At 37.5% G+C, this 21,438-nt stretch overlaps 1 protein-coding gene across 2 annotated transcripts in view; it reads left to right on the top strand.

Annotated features, from left to right (window-relative positions):
• PARN (poly(A)-specific ribonuclease) overlaps window positions 1-21,438 on the top strand; it is a 46,094-nt gene that overhangs the window by 12,965 nt on the left and 11,691 nt on the right. For both annotated transcript variants that reach the window (XM_014894943.2, XM_088174439.1), the window contains exons 16-21: window positions 235-310; window positions 1,412-1,522; window positions 1,608-1,677; window positions 8,011-8,066; window positions 11,570-11,656; window positions 16,151-16,225. In XM_014894943.2, the coding sequence (XP_014750429.1) occupies window positions 235-310; window positions 1,412-1,522; window positions 1,608-1,677; window positions 8,011-8,066; window positions 11,570-11,656; window positions 16,151-16,225 (475 nt within the window). The remainder of the gene's footprint in view (window positions 1-234; window positions 311-1,411; window positions 1,523-1,607; window positions 1,678-8,010; window positions 8,067-11,569; window positions 11,657-16,150; window positions 16,226-21,438) is intronic.

The raw sequence follows: 21,438 nt of genomic DNA, 5'->3' as shown, positions 1-21,438 counted from the left end.
TCAAGAATTCTGAACAGCATTAATAAATGCTTATGACTCATTATGATGCAAGTGAGGCAAGGTAACTGAAATTTTTCTTGATACAGTTCTGGTGCATTAGTTTGAAATAGGGCTCTGTGTAAATCCTTAGAGAACACAAGGTGGCAGCAGTAAATACTCCTTTGGTCCTGTTTGATTTCAGTTTCCAGGGAAAATGTGCTTGGCATTGGCAATTAATGCTGGCTTTTCTTGCAGGAGATCATTAATAATACATCACTTGCAGAACTGGAAAAGCGTTTAAAAGAGGTTCCATTCAGCCCTCCTAAAGTTGGTAAGGATCTATCAAAATGCTCTCATCTCTTAAATGTTTTCCTCTCTCAAAGGAAACAAAATTATTTTTTGTTTTATTATTTTTGTTCTTGGTCTGAAATATAAATTCCCCTGCTAATACTTAGTGTTTTGATGGAGAGACTTTAAATGAGGGCACTGTACATATAGTGCAATTATATTTAGAAGTATACCTGGAGCTTAATAGGAATCCAGACAGTAAAAGTGGATATGTTCAGTGAACAGCAGTTTCATCCTCTTCTAATGATGGATTTTTTTCTTTTAGGTTGATTTTTGGGGAATAATTTGAAGTTTGTTTAAAACTTTCATTTGGTGCTTGTCATTCAGATCAAAGCCAGAGCACTCCAAAAGGCACTTGGACAAACAAATCAGATCAGTCGTGTGTATTCTAGAAATTACTAAAGTTCTTTTAGTAGGAAAAAGGGTTTTTTGCTTTGAGGTGAACACAAGGATATTTAATCAAAGGGCAAGCTTATCTCAAGGTTCTGGCATTTTCTTAAGCTGCTGATTTAGAAAAGGGAGAGCAATACTGAAGAGTGGAGTATGTTGAAAGAGAAATTTTCTTGATCAAAATCGAGATGAGTAATACTTTTTTTTATTAATGGAATGTGCAGACCGTAAACACCATATGCATTTGTCCATAAAGATATCCTTAAATCACTTAGTTTAGTCTTCACTTAAATATCTTGAAAAATCTGACCATAGGTCAATCACATGGTTGGCTAACAGGTTAATAGTGAAGCTTTCAATTAGATTGAGAGTCTGTTGTCTTAAATGCAAGTTGGAAAAAAATATACTCTTTGTGGGGGATTCCACTGTCATTGTCTTGCAATTAATACTCCATTTTAGATCTGGGGATTAAGGGCTTTTTCCTAGGAAAGACTTTACATCTTATGACCTTATTCTTATTTAAAAATGCCAAACAAAATTGCTTTTTTAAGAACTTAAAAAAATTCAAAGATTCTGAAAGTTGTGTAAACTTTCCCAAATGATGTTATGCTCTGACAAAAGAAGCCTGTGGGTAAGCATACAGGACTACCTTTATCTTTGGTAATGTGGTTATAAATGTCTTTTTTGCCCTCAGAAAGTGCAGAAGGATTTCCGAGTTATGATACAGCATCTGAACAGCTCCATGAAGCAGGATATGATGCTTACATTACTGGGCTGTGCTTCATTTCCATGGCTAATTTCCTAGGTATGTGTGGAGCCTTTTCCAAACCTTCTCCCTGGTGCTGCCTGTAGCTGCTTATTACATACTGAATTTATTCTTCATTCATCAGGTTCATTCCTCAGTCCTCCGAAAAACCATGTGTCTGCTAGATCAAAACTCATTGAACCTTTTTTTAACAAGTAAGTAGTTGTATAAAAAACCTGCTAGAACATGGAAGTACAACACCAGCTTTAATAGCTCTACCTCTAGCCTTGGAATCAATAGCTAACTGCATTTTTCTTTAAACTCGTTTTTTTGGCTTTCTGGTTCATGCTGGTTATGCTGGAGAGGCTATGATGTAAATACCTTTTCTTTTGAGGAGGATGGTTTACTTTCTGCTGACCTGTGAAAGGACACTTAAAAGAGTACCTGGACTACTTTAATGGCCTTGCCCGTGCCACTGTTGAGGGTATATTTGCAATTTAGGAAATAATTCCTGGAGTAAGCTTTGGGAGTAGTGGAACTGAAGAAAAACTCGTCAGGTGTTCTTTATGTTGTAGGACCCTCGGTAACTGGTGGTAGGGAAAACTGAGTGTGCTCAGCAGTCTGGAAAAACTAAGATATCCCTATTAATGTCAGTAATGTCAGTCTAAATAACACAAAGCATTGGGATTAACACTGTCAGGTGACCCATTTTTGTAGGAAATATACATGTATGATTTATGGGATGATGCTGTGAGCAGTAGTTTGCTTTTGAATTGGATCTTCATGCAAACTCCTTGAACAAATTGAATTAAGACTTGGAGAATCTAGAAAGCTTTATGCACAGAGTTGATCCTTTACATAATTAATCTGTAGATTTTACCTTGGGAAACTTCTAAAGATGCTGCAATCTGTCACATAAAGGAAAAGGAGCTGAAATTAAAAATATTCTAGTGTTTACTCTGTCTGTTTAAATTCGGGAGAAATTCCATCCTTTCAAACCCATAACACAAGAGTTGGCAAAATTAATTACTTTAGCTTCAGATGGCCCACACAAATGAGGAAATTATTGTAATCAGTGGCTTTCACCTTTCATTGTTCTGAAAATCACATCATTATAATGGTAGCAGTTATGTGATTCTCTTTACACTGAGACATGTGAGGCAGTATCTCCATATATTTTAGCAGCTATTACCTATATTCCCTAGATGAAACATGGATCCATAGTGACTGCTTGATTTCAATATGAAGGTGAAGATAAAATGATATTGTGCTGATAAATTCTAAGATGGGATTTGTCACTAGGTTTCAGGAACACCAACATACACGTGCCAATTGAGCAGGTTAATCTTTCAATCATCAACCAGAATTCTTTCTAGAAATACATATTTGCAACAAGTACAAACAGCAACTTCTAGAGCTGTCACAATAATACATTCAATTTAAGCTTTTCAAATTAATTGAGTACTTGAAATGTGAGATTCCTCTAGGAATGACATTTCAAAGTTGTGAGAGTGAGTTAGAGGAAGTCTGCTTCAGGGTTCAAGGTTAACACTGCCTGACTGTAAAGAAAGGAAGAGTTAATAAACTGTAGGGGAGAGCAGGTGCCTCTTTTTTTTTGTTGTTTTTTAAGCAAGAACTGCAAATTACTGTGTGCAAGAAAAGAATGTTTATCCATTCTGCCATTATTCAGAACTTGTAGCTTCTTGTTTCAGAAAAGCTGTATATTATTTTTAAATCATGGAAACTTGGAAGACTTGCTGTGTCTTACTTTCACATGATTTTAGAAGCGTTGCCATATTCCATCTAACATCTGCCACATCACCTAAGTCAGAGCCTAGAGGTGAGACTATCTCACCTTTTCCTTACAGGGAACAGGCCAAGGCTTGTTTTTTTTAAAGTTAGTTTTCTTTCTCCTATAAAGCAAACTAACAAACCAGAATAAGACAGCTTACTAACAAACCAGAATAAGACAGCTTTTTTTTTCTTTTAATAAAGAAGGTTTAAGTACATGGCAGAAGTCAGAGCTGTGAGGTGTTTAAATGAACAAGTCTTTTACTCTGCTCATTCAGTACTTACAAGTCTCTGCAGCATGTGCTGTTTTTAGCACCTGTAGTAGCATCCAGGGCTCTGCAGTTCAGAGTTCCCTAAAGGTCCCTTAGTGAGTGTGTTACTTCTGGGCCTTTTTGGCAGGTGTGTTCTGGGCTGCCAGCCAGATTCATCTTACACCTCCTTGTCTCTAGTTTGTGGTCTAGAATCTTTCCCTAGCTGAGCATCCTCTCTTCCTGTCGGGAAGAAAAAAATCTCAATTCCTCCTTCCTCCGGAAGTTCTACCTGATCCTGTGGGCAACACAGAGCAAGGAAACCTTTTCCTTTGTGCTGTAGTCATGTTCTTCAAGCAAAACACAAACTACAACATGCAAACAGTAAGCTAAACACATGGAAGTTACACCTTGTGTCACAAGTTTTTCCTGAAAGACACTGATGAGGAGTTTATTGTAAGGCAGCTATTTGAAGCAATATTCTAGTTTGAACTATTACCCAGATAGTCTTGAAAATGTTCTTTAAAACAGACCATGATTCTTTGGGGTGCTTATAAAGCCCGAATTTCAAGATCTTTGTATATTAGATGTTAATACTTAAATACAGTTTACTGATTAAACTTCCACGTCATTGCTAGGATTTTGAAAATGTTTCCTGTTTGCATGAGCTTGTCAGTAATATGATTTAAATTAGTAAATTTAAAATTAAAAAATCAAGCTTTGATTTTTATGATATGAACTTAGAGTTCAAATGAAGGTAATATTTTTTTCAAGAGTAATTTTGATGTCTTTCAGTATATCAGCAAAATGATGGAACTTCCTGGCTGGATGTTCAAGAGTGATGGCCAGGATATAGGTTAATGATGAACATAGATAAAAATTTTCAGTTTTAGGGCTTTTGTGAGAGTGGAACTGATTCAAAACAGACTTTCCCTTAGGGTTGTTTGGCTCTTTTAGGCATAATACAGTAAGTTATATGATAAACAGCTCAATAAGCCAGGAATTCCAGAGATGCATTTCTGTAATCTTTATGCTTTGTTGTATATATAACATTTTTGAGAAATCTGTTTGTCTGCTGTGAGTAATCCCCAGTGAACATTTATGAGTTGAGATGATGGGACTCTTTATTGCAGTATGTAAACTCTTGTGTGTATAATTGGGATACTGTTATTGTCTCTCATGCTTTTGAATTGGTTTAAAATTTTTTGGTTCAGGGCAACAGTTCTTCCATATCTTCCTGCCCCCACCCACAAGCCCCTCACAAACTTTAATGACAATATTCTTTTGTATCTCCTTGAGTTGTTTGAATACTTTTTATTCTTTTGATATAGCTGGAGGCAGGGGCTGGAAGAAGTGTAGAGAAATGAGAGCACCATGTTTTATTGAGCTGAATAGCATCATGGTCTGTAGAAATAGAAATAAACTTAGAAATGTTTTTTTATGCAGTGGATATTAGAAACCAAAATCCATGCAAATCAATTGGGTTTGTGCTATATTTGTAGAAAGTTTCTCATAGGGAGCAATGTTCTCTGGCATGTATTGGAAATCCCTCATCTTTTTGGTATTAATTTACTTTTCTTTGCAAAATTTCTACAAAAGGAGATCAGTGTGCTTTTGTGCAGTTTGACCAATGACTTCCCACTCAGTGCAGGAGTAAACAGTTGCTGTTCCTGTGTTTGCAGCCACGAGTGGCTGAAGTAGTCACCGACCTGGACTGGTAAACTGAGCTGGGTTTACAAAAATGCCTTTTCTTTTTTCAGCTGGATCCGTTTCTCTGCACAGTTCCCCACACAGCTGTGGAAACTTTCATCCTAGCCCAGTGCAGAGGAGCAATGTTGACTCCTTGAGACTATGCACTGCTGTGACTGGCACAATGATAGCCTTCCTCTCATTTTATTTGACTTGCCACAGAAACAATTGTCTTCCAAGTAGCTTCCTCAAAATACCTCATAGTTCTTCTTGAGAAATGGATCTCTGTCCTCTGACTGTGTGATCTGGCTGTAGTCCTAAACAGTGTTCGAAATAACTTTTTTTTTTTTTGCTTGGTCTGTTTAGCTTTTAGAGAAATGTAGCTATGATGCTGATTTTCACATTAACTCACAACTTTATGAATCGAGCTAATTTGATATAGAATTCATGCTGTCACCCAGAAAAGTCTTATTAATTTAAATGTTCTGCAGATAGATGAGGAATCTTAGAACCATACTTATGGATACTTAATTATGGATTATGTTGGAACTCGGTGTCCATAATCCATGTGGTGTAAGTTAGTGCTACAAGATGCATTTACTTCTGTAACACACCTGAAGTGTGCTCAATACTAAAATCAGTATTTAGACTACAGGGAATATGTGTGTTTGTGTATCTGCTGATTAGTGACATAATTGTTTGGCAAAAAAAGTAAATGTAGGATTTGTCTAAAGGAATAAATAACTGATCCTAATTAATTTCAGGTATATGTTTTTTTTTGGCATCAGTCTGTTCTTGCAGTGGCTACTGTATTGCTTTCCTCAATATGATAAAATCTGGGAGAGGGAAGCTTAACTAGTCTTCCTAGAAGCTTTTTGTTGTGTTTTTGGTAGACTTCATTTTTATTTTTAGTAGACTTCATTTTTATTTTTATTTTTAAACCTTCAAAACTTACTATCTGGGTGCTTTAAAAAGTAGTGGGTTCCAAGAATCTGGCAAAAGTTTGTTCAGATAACTCAGCTTAAAACTTTTTTTTTTAATTTTTAAAAAATGCCTCTTTTCTTTTAATAAAACCTCGCACTTTTGCTGTCCTGCATGGATGATGGACATCCTCTATTCAGCAAAGACTGAACTGCTTTTACTGACAGGTAGAAAAACTGTATTTAGCCTAAGTAAGCTGTGCTTATCCCCTGCACTGGGGTCTGAAGAGGGCTGTATCTCTTACTAACAGTGGCACTGACATTTCAGATGAAGATGTGAGCACAAATCATAGGTAATAAATCAAATTGAGCATCTTTTGGCAGTCTGCAGTCCAGCTTACTTGCAGAGCACAGATCTCAGTTCTTTTCTGCCCAGCTGGGTGCCCTGGTATGGTGCTATGATCTTGCCTAATGCCTTCCACCAGAGTTGGAATGTAGTCACATCCCTTCTGCTGCTCCTTGGAGGGTGTGTCCCATGCTCCCTCTTTGTTTTCCCCTTCCTTTAATTCCATAAAAGATATCCCTGTGCCTCCTTGTTTTCTGGCCACTCCAGTTCAGACAGATGGTTGTGTTGAAGCCAAGTCCACAGGAGTGTTGCACCTGAGGTTAACATAAAAAGAAACCCCAGCTTCCTTGTAGGATCTCTTCATTACTCAGTGCTCTGCTGGAATGGGTAAAGTTTCTGAAGTTAATTGATGTAGATGTTTGTAATCTTTATTGATAAAGTTGCTTTTAGGTGCTGCAGTGTTCAGGAGGATGCAGTGCATATTGGACTGTACCTTTCCTGAGACTCAGAAGATAAATTAGGTGGGACAGTATTTGGCACAACTGGTGCCAGTTCTCACACCCTGTGGCTCATTTGTGAACCTTCCATACAGTACATTTTACCTCAGTGTTTGGGTTTTTTTCTTTCTCCTATTTGTAGCAAAACCAAGTTAACAACTGCATTCCAGCAGACTTATCAGGGAATCCTAAGGGCATGATAGTGAAACTCTTTCGGAGCTCCTAGTGAGTGTGGTATGATACAAAGAATCTCTAGGCAATTACAGATCAGTCTGTACACTTAAAAAAAACCCCAACAACTCAGCTGTTTACATCAGTTAGTTGAATGCTGCAACTGCAATATGATAAGCATTTTAGAAGCTTTTTTAAGTTATGATGAAAAAGTTACTTATTTTAGCCTTTCTGAGAACACTATACACAGCAAATGTTTTGTAACATCAGTGTGGCATCTGTACCTCTGACAGGATTTTAAGCTGTTCATCTTACTTTGGAAGGACATAGTTTCCAGAGCTGAATAAGAGCTTTTAATGAAAGCATTTCTTGAATGTTTTGAGAAACTCTTCAGTTACATGTTAAAGAGGAGAAGACTTATTCCAGTTATCTCCAAAGAAGTCATGATGGCTTTTGCAGTTTTAGGGTTTTAAGATCCATTCTGTCTAAAGCATGTTGAAGTGCTCAGAAAATTGGGAGATTTATGTGTATTTAGAATGATGGCACCATTTGAACTACCCACTGTGCAAGGGGCTCTTAACTGCACAGAATTGCCATTTGTTAAATGTTTCTTCCTCACTTGTCTTTATTTTTTCAGCACTAACAGTTTGGGCCTTTTTTGCCCTTGTTTTCTGGAATAAGTAAAATTCCTGGCATGATGCCAAGTAACTTTTGAATCTAGTTGTTCGATAAGAAATTGTGCTTAGAGGATCTGTCTGTTTTAACATGCCTTAAGAAAAGTTTAGGATGGTTAATTCTACTTCTTCAGAAAAAATATGTAAAAAAACTATTAAAAGGAAAAGCTCTTCAGGCAGAAATTTGCTAATTGTTTCCATTTTGCTTCTAGGCTATTTCTTATGAGAGTAATGGACATACCATATCTCAATTTGGAAGGACCAGACTGTAAGTAGCTTCTTTCACTGTAATCTTAGTACCATTCTGACAAACTTCCTGGAGGAGGAAGTGTAAAGATTAATTATGTGTATCTAAAGCAAGGATATCAGCATATCTATCAGCTTATCAGTGTTTAGGTTATTAGCTACTTAAAAATGATTTAAATGTGTCTGCTCCCTTGTTTTCCTTTAACAACATAGTAAACCCAGAAATTCTTCAACTTTGACCAGAGAATCTGCATTGTAAAGGGGGCTGACAAGAAGAAATTAAGTTAATGTTACTAAATGAGAGTTTGAAATTAACAGCTTTATTGTTACTTTGGGTTACCTTTCTTATGTATCATATCACATAAAAAGTGGGATCTTAACACTGTCCCCTCACCCCAGCAATAAATACAGAATGCAAACTGGTTAACAGCAAACATGAAAATTTGTGGCCATTTTGGTTCTCAATTGATATGCAGTAGGACCTCTCCTTAACTTCAGCCTGAACATCAGGATTCTTTTGCCACATGGGATTATGATAATGGAAAAATATTACTTAAAACATTTTTACCTTTCTGGTTATTTCAGTTTACAGACCTGGATCTGTAATTAGTTGATAATATATTTAAATGAAAATAGATTCTACTAATGTAAATGTCCTTATTGTTATGGGATGTTTCATTATGAGGGGGAAAACTTTGGTTGAGGGTTCCCACTAATGCCTTGACTTAGGAAAGTGTGAAGTCCTGGACGTCAGTCTGGTCCTTGATTACATAAAAGCTTAATTTTACATTGAGGATCCAGATACACAGTGTCTTGGAAATTAACCTCATTTGGAAGCAGTACTGATGTGGACACATTTTCCACTCCTTGCATTGGAAAGCTCAGACTGGAGTGTGACTCTATTAAATGCCAGTGTAATAGTAACAGAATGCAGTTCTAGAGAAATGGAAGTAACTGTTGGAGAGGAAAATACATGCTGTAAGGGCATGTATTTAATTTTAAATTCAGTTAGGTGGTCAGGTCACTGAGCTCTGGCTCTGCTGGAATGGTAATCTAATTACATTGCATCTTCCTTCCCCAACTGTTTGATACTGAGTGGAAGAATGGGTAAATACTTTGGGTCATTGAGAGAGTGCCAAAGCTACTAATTTGTAAAGATGCTACTTCCACTTGCTGGCCAACTTACAGGATTGTTTTGATATTTTGCCAAGAACGGTTGCCAAAAAAGAGTCTGCCTCTGAAAGTCTGTCTCTTTTATCTGAAAGCCACTCCTGTAGAACAGAATGATGCAGATGTTTCAAGAGAACCTGAGCCAAGGAGGCTTTCTAAGCCTCAAAACAAAGCAGTGCAGGGGTGGCACGTTGGACTGGGTGTTTTAGCCACTTCTGTTGCTGTTCTGAGATGCAAACACCACTGTGGGTTGAGGAAGTTGTCTGGTTGTCTGTGGGGGACTTTGCAGAGAAGCAAAGCCACCTGAAGAGTACAGCCAGGTTTCTGGGGGAGGTACACTTGCAGTCTGTATTTTTAAAAAAGAGATGGGGCACAGCTGACTGGGTGAGTGTTGTGAGTTGTATATTTCTGTTTGTCAGGTAGTGAAATAGCAAGTTTGTGCAATTTTTCCTGAAATAATGGGTTTCAGTAACATGTGCTAAGTTAAATAGTACTGAATATGTGAATGTGATTTTCATAATCTTTTGTTACTGTGTGCTAAAAACTCCTTTAAGAAATGAAGTTGCTGCACAAAATGACTGCAAAGCAGAAAAAGAATCAAATACTTTTCCCCCAAGCAGAGAGAAGTTAGAGATTTTAACAGCAGGTTCGTTGTGAATTTAAGAAAAAGTAGATACAAGAAAGTTAGGGATCATTTCTTTTCTCTAATCAATATAAAAAGGCTGTAATATCTGAAACTGGAGTTGTTCATGCTATGGTTTTCTACTGCAGGATTCCACATAATTAAACTTGGAGTTGCTCTCTCTTCACTAATCTGTACAGCAATGACTTGATCTTCTGTTGCTTGTGGTGTTTCAGTGTTTGACTTGTATAGTGCAAAAAAAATTGAATTTTAGTCCGTAAAAAAATATTTTATGCCCTTTTTGTTTAAGTAGCAGATTTAGGGAACAGGATTTCACCTGTGCTCCTGAAGGGATTGCTTTCCTTAACTGCTTGTGTCTCTGTCCAGCCTGACTGAGCTCTCAGTGCTCATGTATACTTGTAATTTATTACTCGGGAGTTTCTGGTCAACTCAGGCTAACCCACTTGTTTAGATGAAACAAACTAAAACACTCATCAATAACAAGTGGCTGATAGTCTGATTTTGGACACCTGCTCTATGAATGACATACAACCTTGGCAATTTCTCCAGTTTTAATGCTGAAAGCTAAGGAAGTAAGAAACTAGAAAAGTTTTTATTGCAAAAGAATTCAGGAAAGTACTAAGATGAAAAACAGTTCCTATTTCTCTATACCAAAAGAAGAGAGAAGATTTTTCTGACGGTGTTACCAGGTGGTCAGATTAAAATCTGATCACATCAAGCTGTGTGTAGTTAACCCTTGAGTTATCCTGAACAAACTGGAGCACTCGACTTTAATGGTTAGGCCTCTGTCATCAAATGTAAAATGATATGTAAGATTTAGCAGTGTGTCATACATAACAAAAGAGATCTCTGCAGATACCTGTGGAAAGGCCTAATTAATGATCTGCAAATAGTTATGTAGGAAAATGTAAAATACTTCAGTATCTTTGCCCCTGAAAATACAGTGCTCCACTTGTTTCTTTTAAAAATATGATAGGAATTCACAGGTTATAGAAGCTCACATCTCTAGTAAAAGGAACTTCAGGTAGGAGAAGTGTGTAAAAGTAAGATATATAGTGATAATTTCTGCTATATCTTTCCTTTCCAGCAGTTTGATTTGAATTCTCTCTCAAATTCACAAACCTTAAAATGACTTTCAATATGCACTAAAGACTTCTGCACTACTTTAGATGTTGGCCTTGATAAGCTGTCTTTTTTTCTTGGTGTAATTTTTAGTAATAATGAAAAGTCAATGTGCAAATTCTAGCTTTTATCTGATATTATATGAAAACTGAGTTGAACATTGTTTCATGGGACGTTTCTTATTAACAGAAAAATGGAAAAAAATTAATTATTGCTAAGAATTTTGTAAAAGTGGAACATGAAGAGGCTGGTGGTTTTTTGTTTTTTATTTTTTAGTTTTTCTTCATATGTCCTTGAACTTGGCTTGGTGCAAGAGATGGGAAGGACTAAATTTATGGGCATTTCCCACTGCAGGAAATGCTGTTTGCATTTCTTAAACAGATGAGCCAGTAGGAATTAGTATCTTTCATGCCCAAGTGCAGGCACATTTTTACTGTACCTGACATAGTTTCATAAATCTTGCCCTGTTTTCTTATTCAAAAAGAAAAGGGAAGAAAAAGGCTACAAGACTATATTAGATGGCTGTTTTAGGATATTTTAAAGGTACTAGCAGTGACTCTTACTTTAACAAAAGGATTTTTGTTTTGTAGTGCAGCCCAAACGAGATCATGTTCTTCATGTCACTTTTCCCAAAGAGTGGAAGACGAGTGACCTGTACCAGCTTTTCAGTGCCTTTGGTGAGTGATAAAGTCTGTCTTCCTTCTTTTTTTTTTTTTTCCTTTTGGTTTTTTTTAAATGGTGTCCTGTGGACTTTGTAGTGATGTGTTGAAAAATACTGTTCTTATTAATTGCTCATTAGAAATCTTTATTTGGTGCTTGTTGAATATTGTGGATCTTTTATCCTTTTATTTACAGCCTCTCCTGAAAGGAGGTAAGAGTTTATATAGGTGGATAAAGGGAATGGGGATTAGTGTGAGGCAGATCGTGGCTTTAGGAGCAAGGTTCATCCAGCGTTCAGTGTAAAGCCAAACTCCATATGAGTCTAGGCAAGCAAGCTTGAAAACAACCAATTTGATTTCCAGATTTTGAACACCATTCAAGTGGGAAGAAACAGCAAAAATAACCGAGGACCAGTAGTTGCTCTACTAAGTAGAAATATAAAATGTAGGTACTTGGACAACAGAAAAAATTGCTGGTGGTCTCCACCTTGTCTCTTGTGTGGCTTGGTCCTCTGTCTGTGCAGCTGGATCAGGTGTATCAGCTGCCCTCAGTTCCTTGGGAGCATTCAGTCTTCACTGCACCAGGGGTCAGTGTAGTGGATAGGATTTAGTAGCCTCGACTGGGAAGTGTAGAGCACGAGGATGGAGAGATGACAGCGTGCTCCTGGAGCTGCTGTTCAGGGCAAGGACCATGGCTCAGGCCCGGTTCCCAGCAGTTTTTAACCCCTCAGCTCCCTGTGCTGTTGTTCAGGGCAAGGACCATGGCTCAGGCCCCGATCCCAGCAGGTTTTAACCCCTCAGCTCCCTGTGCTGTTGTTCAGGGTAAGGACCATGGCTCAGGCCCCGTTCCCAGCAGTTTTTAACCCCTCAGCTCCCTGTGCTGTTGTTCAGGGTAAGGACCATGGCTCAGGCCCCGTTCCCAGCAGGTTTTAACCCCTCAGCTCCCTGTGCTGTTGTTCAGGGTAAGGACCATGGCTCAGGCCCAGTTCCCAGCAGTTTTTAACCCCTCAGCTCCCTGTGCTGTTGTTCAGGGTAAGGACCATGGCTCAGGCCCAGTTTTGCGCCCTCAGCTCCGCCGCTTTCCCTGCGTATGGACGGCACCGCCGCCAGGGGGCGCGCTCACACTCCGCTCCCTGCTCGCTTTGGGAATTGCCAATTCCCGCACTTCTCTCTCTGCGTTTTGGAGCTGGATGTTTTCATATTTCGATTTACAAACTCCAGGTTCGATAATAAATCCATATTTTTTTAAAAGTATTTTTGCCATGGTATCTCAAGACAAACTACGGATTATTCCTTCCAAAATTCTGGAATACAGAAGTACCCATGCTTTTCCAGTTGTAGGTGGATAGGAGCAGAGTGGTACAGCGTGAGGCTGAGTGATCTGCCAAAAGCTTAAAAAAAAAAAAAAAGCAGTAACAGACATGAATTATCCTAATTTATTACATCAAGCAGTATCGGTGGAATTTTACAGGAAAAAAAAAAGAATGAATTGAAACAGAGTTATGATCTTCCATGGAGCTTCTAATGAAATATGGTGAAACAGCTGAAAGGGCTGCAGTGTCACACTTGGAACTCGTTTACATTTGCTCCTGTAGAAAGGGTGTTCATGATTCTGAAATCCTTCAGGACTGCCTGCATCCCATGTGGACACCTGTTCATGCAAGATGTTTTTATAGTCCCAGGGGTGAATGTGGTTTCACTGTACAAGTACTTGTAGCACTATGCAGTCTCGTAGAACACTTTAGATTGTTAAATTTGCATTGTTTAGTTGGTCATGCTGATTTCATGCTGAAATGCAAAGTCATTAAAATAGGATTTGCTAGAATACAATTTCAGTGTATAGCCTTAAATTCTATTGCAATTAATGTCTTTGGGCTTTTGATTAAAATTTATACTATCAAAGCAATATGAAAACTACTGCTTAAAAGTAAAAGTCATGCAGGAAATGTGTAAGAACAAAGTATAAAAAGGAAAATGTTTCAATGATGTAATCCATCAGTATAATTTTATTCTGTGGATTTAATCTTGTTTGCATGTTTGAGCTGATATATGGAGAATTTTCGAATTTCTTTATTGAAGAAATACATGTTACTTGCACCTTCAGATCATAGTCCATCAGTGGCATTCTTCAAATTGACTTGATATAATGTAGAAGTGCAGAGAGAGAACTTTCCAGGTTTATTTCTCTAGATGGTGTTCCATTACAGTGCTGTCCATGGCTTATCTGCACCGGCCTTGCAGTGAGCTGGCACCAGGCTCTGGTGATTGTGAAATATTTGTACTGCAGCTGCATTTGCTTTCTAGATCTTTATTTGCATTTCACCATACTTTTGAAATGCACAATATTTACTGAGTGCTTAGCAGTGTTGCTGAATGATTTAATTTATTAATCTCATCTCTCCTAAGTTCTTACTTCTTAATAATGATGAAATGTGGCATAGTCTGAAGAGAGCATCTCTTAAGCATGGAGAGTTGCATAAGAGCATTTGTTGCAGTTCACTTCAGTTTGGAACTCAGTGCCTACTATTTAATGTTTGACTTTCTTTGAACTCTGTATTTAAAATGTGTAAATTGAGTATAAAAGCAACATATGTTAGCAGGTAATGAAACCCTTTATTAGCCAAAAATTCAAAAGGCATGTAGAGTGCAGCAGTCTTTCTGCAACAACAAATAAGGATCTGATACTGAAATGGTGTGCCACCAATTGGATTTTTATTAATGTATTTTTATTTGGCACTTAGTGAAAATATGAACACTGAAGTCCATTTGAATAGTAGCTGAATTCCTTCAGGACTTTTTTTTTGTCTATCACTTATCCTATTTCTTATTTTGTACTGAGGGCACAATTGCAAGACATTCAGGAGAATTTTTTCTTTCTGATCTATCTTTCAGTCTGCTCAGGTAGATTGAAATTCATTACTGTATATATAGGAAAGGGACACAATCTGGACAGCATTGCTGTGTTCCAGAATTAGAATATGATCTCAGATATCTGAAATTATTGTTTAGAAAATTTTGTAATTAGCAATACAGAAATGGAGAACTTGATACGTGAATGATTTTAGAGCAAAGACTTGTCAGTGCATGTCGAGCAGTGTGAATTTGTGCAGTAATTGCTGTCCTTTAAGGAAAATCCATGTTGGGTCCTGCCAAATTCACTACAGTTCTGAGCTGCAATAATGCATTAGCTCAGGCTTTTCTTGTGTTGTGAAATGTTAGTGTCCTGCCAAAAGGATGTTCTCCCTACACCAAAGAGCCTTACTTAGGCAGTAAAGTTCTATATTCTTCAAAGACAGAATTATTAGAAATTGAATTTATGTGCTCTAAAAGATGTTTAAAGAAATTCTAACTTCGTGGTGTAGGCTCATCTTAAAAGGCCGTAGCCCTTCAGTACAGGGAGATATCAGAAACCATACTGAATTAATTATGTTTTTGGCAATGATCAAAATTATTATAACTTAAACTCCTAAATCGCTGGCTACTCAGATGTATAACATGCAAATGAAATCTATCTAGGCTTTTATTTTTTTATAATTAGAAAATCTGTTTATAATCTGGCTGGATTTCAGAAGAGACTTCTATAACCTTGTAACCTCTAGACTAAATTAGATTTCAATAGATTAAACAACTGAGAATAAATGTATTTTCAGCCCTTTTGCATCATCATTTTTAACCTTGTAATGTCTGAAGGTTAAATGGTGGTGTAACATAATATATAACTTGATTTTTCTAGTCTGTGTAAAAAAAAGGGCACCAATTTTGAATATCTGAATTGTACTAACAATAAAGCACTTAGATAAGGACAGGATATGTAAATGGATTTCAAACTATAATAAGACCTTGTGTCTGGAATGGGAATCCTTTCCTCTGCTTTTGCTTGATTATGAGCTCTTTTAGTGCTAATGTGACATTTTAAGCCATTCACATAGAAAATGCACTAACTGCTTGGTGAATAGAGGAACTTATTTCCAGTCACTGTTCCATTGTAACAGCTTCCAAATGAGGTCCATGATTTTGTGCATTTTCCTTATATTGACTCAAATTAAGTTTTTATTTGACATCCAGGAAATGATGTGTAGTGGGATTCAACAAACCAGAGTTTGAAAATTTTGTGTCCCAACAGTGGAGTTCCCCATTGTTGTGATCAATCTTCTGCCTATCCCCTTCAACTGGAATTGATCATCACTCAAAGAGCTGTTATTTATTTGAGTGAAGGGCTGAAATTTGCAGAAAATCACTTTGACTTATTTTGTAGACTCATAGAGAAGCCATGAAGAGAGGATGTGAGGGTCTGAGTGTGTACAGGATGCTCATGCAGCCCTGACTTTCTGAACACTTCCAGGTCATTGTGCAACTGGGCATGAGCTACACACCTGTACAGTGGACAAAAGCCTTCTCAGGTGCAGTTACTTCCTAGCTGGCTTTTTTTTTTTTGTCATGGCATATCAGATAAAAATCCATGACTGAGTCTAAAATAAAAATAGTCATAATAATTTCTTTTGCTTTTTCTAGGTAACATTCAGGTTTCCTGGATTGATGATACATCAGCATTTGTATCATTGAGCCAGCCAGAGCAAGTACAAATAGGTAAGTGTTGCTGGATTGACTTCAGCCTTAAAACTTTTAACTGGCTCCTGCAAAATGCTCTGAGCCTGCAGGGTCTGTGATTCTAATGGCAAAATCACTGACTTGTTTGGAGGAGCAAGACTTCCACAGCAGCAGCACCTGTGGCAGCAAAGACAAGCCCAAATTGGATTTCCTCGAGAGTTTTGTGTTTAATGCCATGATCCTCCAAGTACCTAAACCTGTAGGTGGAGTAGTGCTGGTTTCTTCACTTGGTGCAGTTTATTGAGGCTATTTACTGTTACTCTGCCCAGAGTATACCTATCAGAGACTTTTGTGGTCTTTGCCTCCAAATACCCTTTGGACTGATACACATTTAGTTTGGCTTACATTTGCAAGGAACAAATGCAGTGAGAAGCCTTTTGGTGCATTGTAGAACATATGCAAAATAATAGAGTCTGAAGAGCCTGGACTACTAATGGTGCCTACAGTCTGTGTATGAACAATGTGCAGTCTCTCCAGACCTAGGTTTTTAATTTTTTATTTGAACATTTGAAAATATTGCTATTAGTTATGTGGGAAAACAATCTTTTTGGTGTGTTGGGTTTTAGGTTGGGTTTGTTTGTGGTTTGGGGATTTTATGTTGTTTTGGGGTGGGTTTTTAAAAAGATTTTTAATTGGCTGTAGTTGAATCCACAAGCTCTTAGTGGTTTCTCAAGTTCTTTTGGGCATGTATTTGAATACTGATCCATACCTTTACTTCAGGGAACAATGGCTGGAAGTAGCCAGTATAGATGATAATTTGGGATATGTTCTGGTAGTGTCATTCCCCATTTACTGAAACTCTTGCATCAAGTGCTGTGGAAACAGTGAGAGCAGCAGTATATGTAGCATTTCTGATTAACTGGCTAAAAAGTCCTGTTGCACTTAAGAGCTACCCAGGCAGAATTTCCACAATTAAGTTCTAGAAATAAATAAAACAGATCAGAAAACCCCACTGAATTTGCCATCATATATCCTTACTAAACTCAAATAAAGAAGCTTTCAGGGTCTGGATATATAATCAGTGCATCTCTCTAATTCCTTGTTAATATCCTGGGAGTGTTTATCATAATTCCTCATACATTCATAGCTCTGCAGAGGATTTTGAGGGTTCACCAGCAGCCTCCTTACAGCAATTGCTCCATAGCAGCAAGAGCCATTGTTTCTTTACATTTATAGATATAAGAATGAAATAACTTCTAATGAGAAGTTCTAGATAAAGAATTATGCAAATAAAGCCTTCCTAGATGCTGCTACAGTAAATTCCCCACTGCTGTCACCTCAGTTACTTATCCATTGTCTAAATGTTTGGCATGTACATTATCACCACTATTTTTTATTGTTGTTGTTCTGTTTGATTTTGGTTTTTTTGTTCTGTTATTGTTATAGCAACTACATATTTTGGAAAGAACTGAATGTCTGCAGAATATTGAAATTGAATCTTTCTGGCACTGCTCTGTGTCTTTTTTTTTTTTTTTGTGCTTTGACAAACAGGGAGGCTTGTTCTGTGGCCTGTGTGCTGGGAAACATGTTATTTGTTTGAAAGCTCAGGTGATTATAGTGTTTCATAGATTTTTATGAAATCTGGTTAGTAGAAATTAATATACTGAAAGCAGTCAGCCAAGCAAGCTGATAAACTAAAACAACCTAAATTACCAAAAATTGTGTGATTTTTACTTTAAAATTGCTTAAAATTGTTGCTGTTTCACAGCCTTGGAGGACTGTGAAGCAATATGAATCCAAGGCAAGGTTGCTACAGGTGTACTTCTATACTTTCCTCTTAGAGAGGTTTCTGACCTTGAACTGGTGTTAAGAAAACACAAGTGCAACAAGAACATCTGTGGGACAAAAATGGATCGAGGACATGGAAATTGTATGCAAGTTTCCCCCCTAAAGTGTTCAGATTTCCATTACAAACTGTAAAATCATTCCTACTTGCTTTGCATCTTTTTAATAAGGAAATTGTGTGTGAAAAAGCAATTAAAATGGGGCTGGTTTTGTGATTATCTGCATGGAGTGTTAACTGAGTTGGACCTATCAGATTTTGAAACCCCGTTCATATCTGGGAGGTTGTCTTTATTTTTCTGTTGAAGCTGTGGTTCAACTACTGAATATTTGGCTGAACTAAGATGAAGTTGGAGACTTGAACAGCAGATCATTTAAGGAGTGATCTGCCATCCTTGATGCACGTGCTCAACATAACCAGTCGATGGATCTGCCTGGTTCCTTTACAATTTAACTCCAATGCCTTTTAATTTTGTTCAGCTTCATAGGTGTTATAAGACAACTTGAAGTACAATTTGTCTTTATGACTAGTTTTGTGTAACTGTATCTAAGGGTAGTATTGAAATTGTGATAGTTGTCTTTGATATTTGAAATAATTAATTATCATGCTTAACCTTTACAAATGACAGACCTCTCAAAATGTGGCACTTTGCATAAGCTGTTGCTGCTATGCTGTGCTGTTTTTGTTGTTTCTAACTCTCCTGGCTTCAGTATTTGAAATGGGCTAAAAAGTTGTTCATCAGCATCCTGGGAATATGTCGGATTTCTCACTGATTCAAAAATCCATTTTGAATATGTATAAATATAAATAAAATATCCCTCTTCATCTCTCAGTGCTCTTTAAAACACGTGCCTGAGTTAGGTAGTATCATGGATGGTAACCATTAAAACCTAGTCCAAAACTGATTGATAAAACATTGGCCCATAAGATTTTCTGTTTATAAAGTATACATTTGATTAGCTGAATTTAGCTGATAAGCAGCTCTTCAAGTTTCACATGGTAACCAGTAGTGTTTATGTTGCCAGGGAGAACATGCATTCCAATGTTTTAATTGTTGAAGTGTTACCCTGAAGGACCTATGAATCTTTGCACAATGTACAAAGACTTGTTTCCTCTTCTACTTTATTTCCTCTGAAATAAAAGTCTGAAAAACTAAGTAGGGAAAAGGGCAGTATTTTTATAGTGAATTTTGGAGCTGCTCCTAACTTTCCAACTGAATATGGCATGCTTTAAAACACAGAAACCTTGGGAAACAAGAGTCAAACGCCTTAAACGTCTCATTTTGCTGCTTATGATAATGTCCAAGAATCTTCACTTTATTTGCTTATTCATGCAACTTGCACATTGGCAATCTCTCAGATTTATTATGAGTAGAAAAACTTGTTCTTGTACAAAATCCTATTGCTCTCTGTAGATTGAAGTGGAAGCTGCAGCAGGAAGGATGCTAGGGAACAGTTGCACAATCACCCTGCTGTCCCTGTCTGTGCAAGCTGGACCTGACCCTTGCCAGGGGAAGGTTCTTGGCATCCAGTGGGCTCTGTGTCACTTACTGTTGGGCTGCCACAATGTCATCTTAAAGCAAATAACAGGTTTATGAAAGTGGTGATTTAGAGGGCTCTGATTTGTCTCAGCGTTTTGCAATATGCTGTGCTGTAAACTGATTTCCAGGCTACAAGCACCTGAAAACTATAATGGACAATAAACACAGTCTATGTTCTGCTGGGATTTGCTGTTCAAAGTAGGTAGTTAGTAAGAATTTGTTAAGTGGTTGACATTCCTTTCGTTGGACATGTGGGAGTCCCTGTTGCCAAGTTGCACTGCAAGTGGATCAGCTTTTCTGTCAAACATGGAGCACATTTTTGTTAATTGTGTGGCAATAAACACTGTGCACTGTTAGAGCTGATGAACAGAAGAAACTCCAGAACTAACTTTTGGCATATAACTTCTGACTCTTAAGATTTTTGTCTTGCTAGATAAGTTTGCCTTTGTGTGCTGTTCAGCTTTGTGTATTTATAAAGTTGGCTTTGCATTTGAAGAGGTTAGTATGGAATAAGTGCTTTTTCAATGATCCTATGACTTAAAATGGTCTAGACTTCATCCAGATAGTCTGGAAATGGTGGGGGGAAATGGGAGATACTTCAATTTGTCTTAACTGTCAAGTAAACCCAGTATTTTATTTTGATGAATAAATTGGTATAATCTGAAGTATTTGTGTTTCAAGCACTTCAGCCCTTCAACTGTTCTGTGCAGTTAATCCCATGGTTTCCTTGAATGTTATCATCCAACTTTGACTGTACAGGTTGCTGGTCTAAAAAGAAGGGTAGCTTGGATTCTTTCAGTAATTAAATTACTTGATCTGTAAGGGAGTTCAAGTCCTTTATAACTATCTACATACGTGTGCATAGCATGAAATGTCTCAGTGGACTTACACTGTCATCTCTGTTCTTTGCTGAGGAAAATATTTTAAGTTTAAGCTTTGCATAAGGATCCTTCCTCCTTCTTTTGGCATGCTTTGTACTTAGCACTCTATCTTCCTTCTGTAAAACCATTTTCTTTCAGACCACATGTCCATTTTCCCTGTTCTCCAACATGGAGGTTCAAATCTCATTTTGGTTTGCTCTCTAACTTGCCATCCTCCTTTGCAAGGTGAGGAGATTTGTCCCTGTATTGATTCTTCTCCTTGCCCTGCATTCAGATACCGAGAGAAGACAACCTTTGTACAACACTTTTATTTAGGGTCTGTATAGGGATACAGGACAGGAAAACAAAGAGATGGGCAGCACCATGTACAAATGGGTGTTATCAGTTTGGGTACAGCCTGCACATAGTTGCTATTATCCAGTACACTTAAGAGACTGGTCCAGCTAATTAGTCATGTGTGTTAACATTTTGATGCCTTGCAGCAGAAATTGTCCAGGTATGCTTGAAAGACTGAAAACTGTGTATATAGGCTAACAAAAGGTGCCATTAATGTTCATTGACAATTTCACTAATACTTAACAAAATATAGTTGAATTCTGCTTACGCCTTCATAACGTCCATGGTTACATGATCATGTACTGTTTCTTTAGGATTGATGGCTTCTCTGGGAGTATGATTGTACATTTGCTGTGGAATAACTCAGCCCTGAATGTTCTGTAGGGGGCAGTTTAATTCCATTTAGGTTAATTTAAAAGATGCCCTCTAATTTGGGATGTTGAATCTTCTGCTTTCTATTGATAAAACAGGCACACAGCATTGCTGCTTCCACTCCTGAGTTTTACTTTGAAATACTAGACTATGCATTTGAACTTTTGTGATCATGGCAATCTCCTGGATTGTTACATGTGGCATGAATAGCCCTAGTAGTCAATAAGTGAGGCTGTGGAACCATACTGTGAGTATTGAGAGTAAAACGAAGTACTGACTT

The sequence above is a fragment of the Sturnus vulgaris genome, chromosome 16 (genome assembly GCF_052056855.1).
Source record: "Sturnus vulgaris isolate bStuVul1 chromosome 16, bStuVul1.hap1, whole genome shotgun sequence".
In the NCBI taxonomy this organism is placed as follows: domain Eukaryota; kingdom Metazoa; phylum Chordata; class Aves; order Passeriformes; family Sturnidae; genus Sturnus; species Sturnus vulgaris.
Note: the sequence above shows the minus strand (reverse complement) of the source record. Positions and strands in the feature narration are given on the sequence as shown.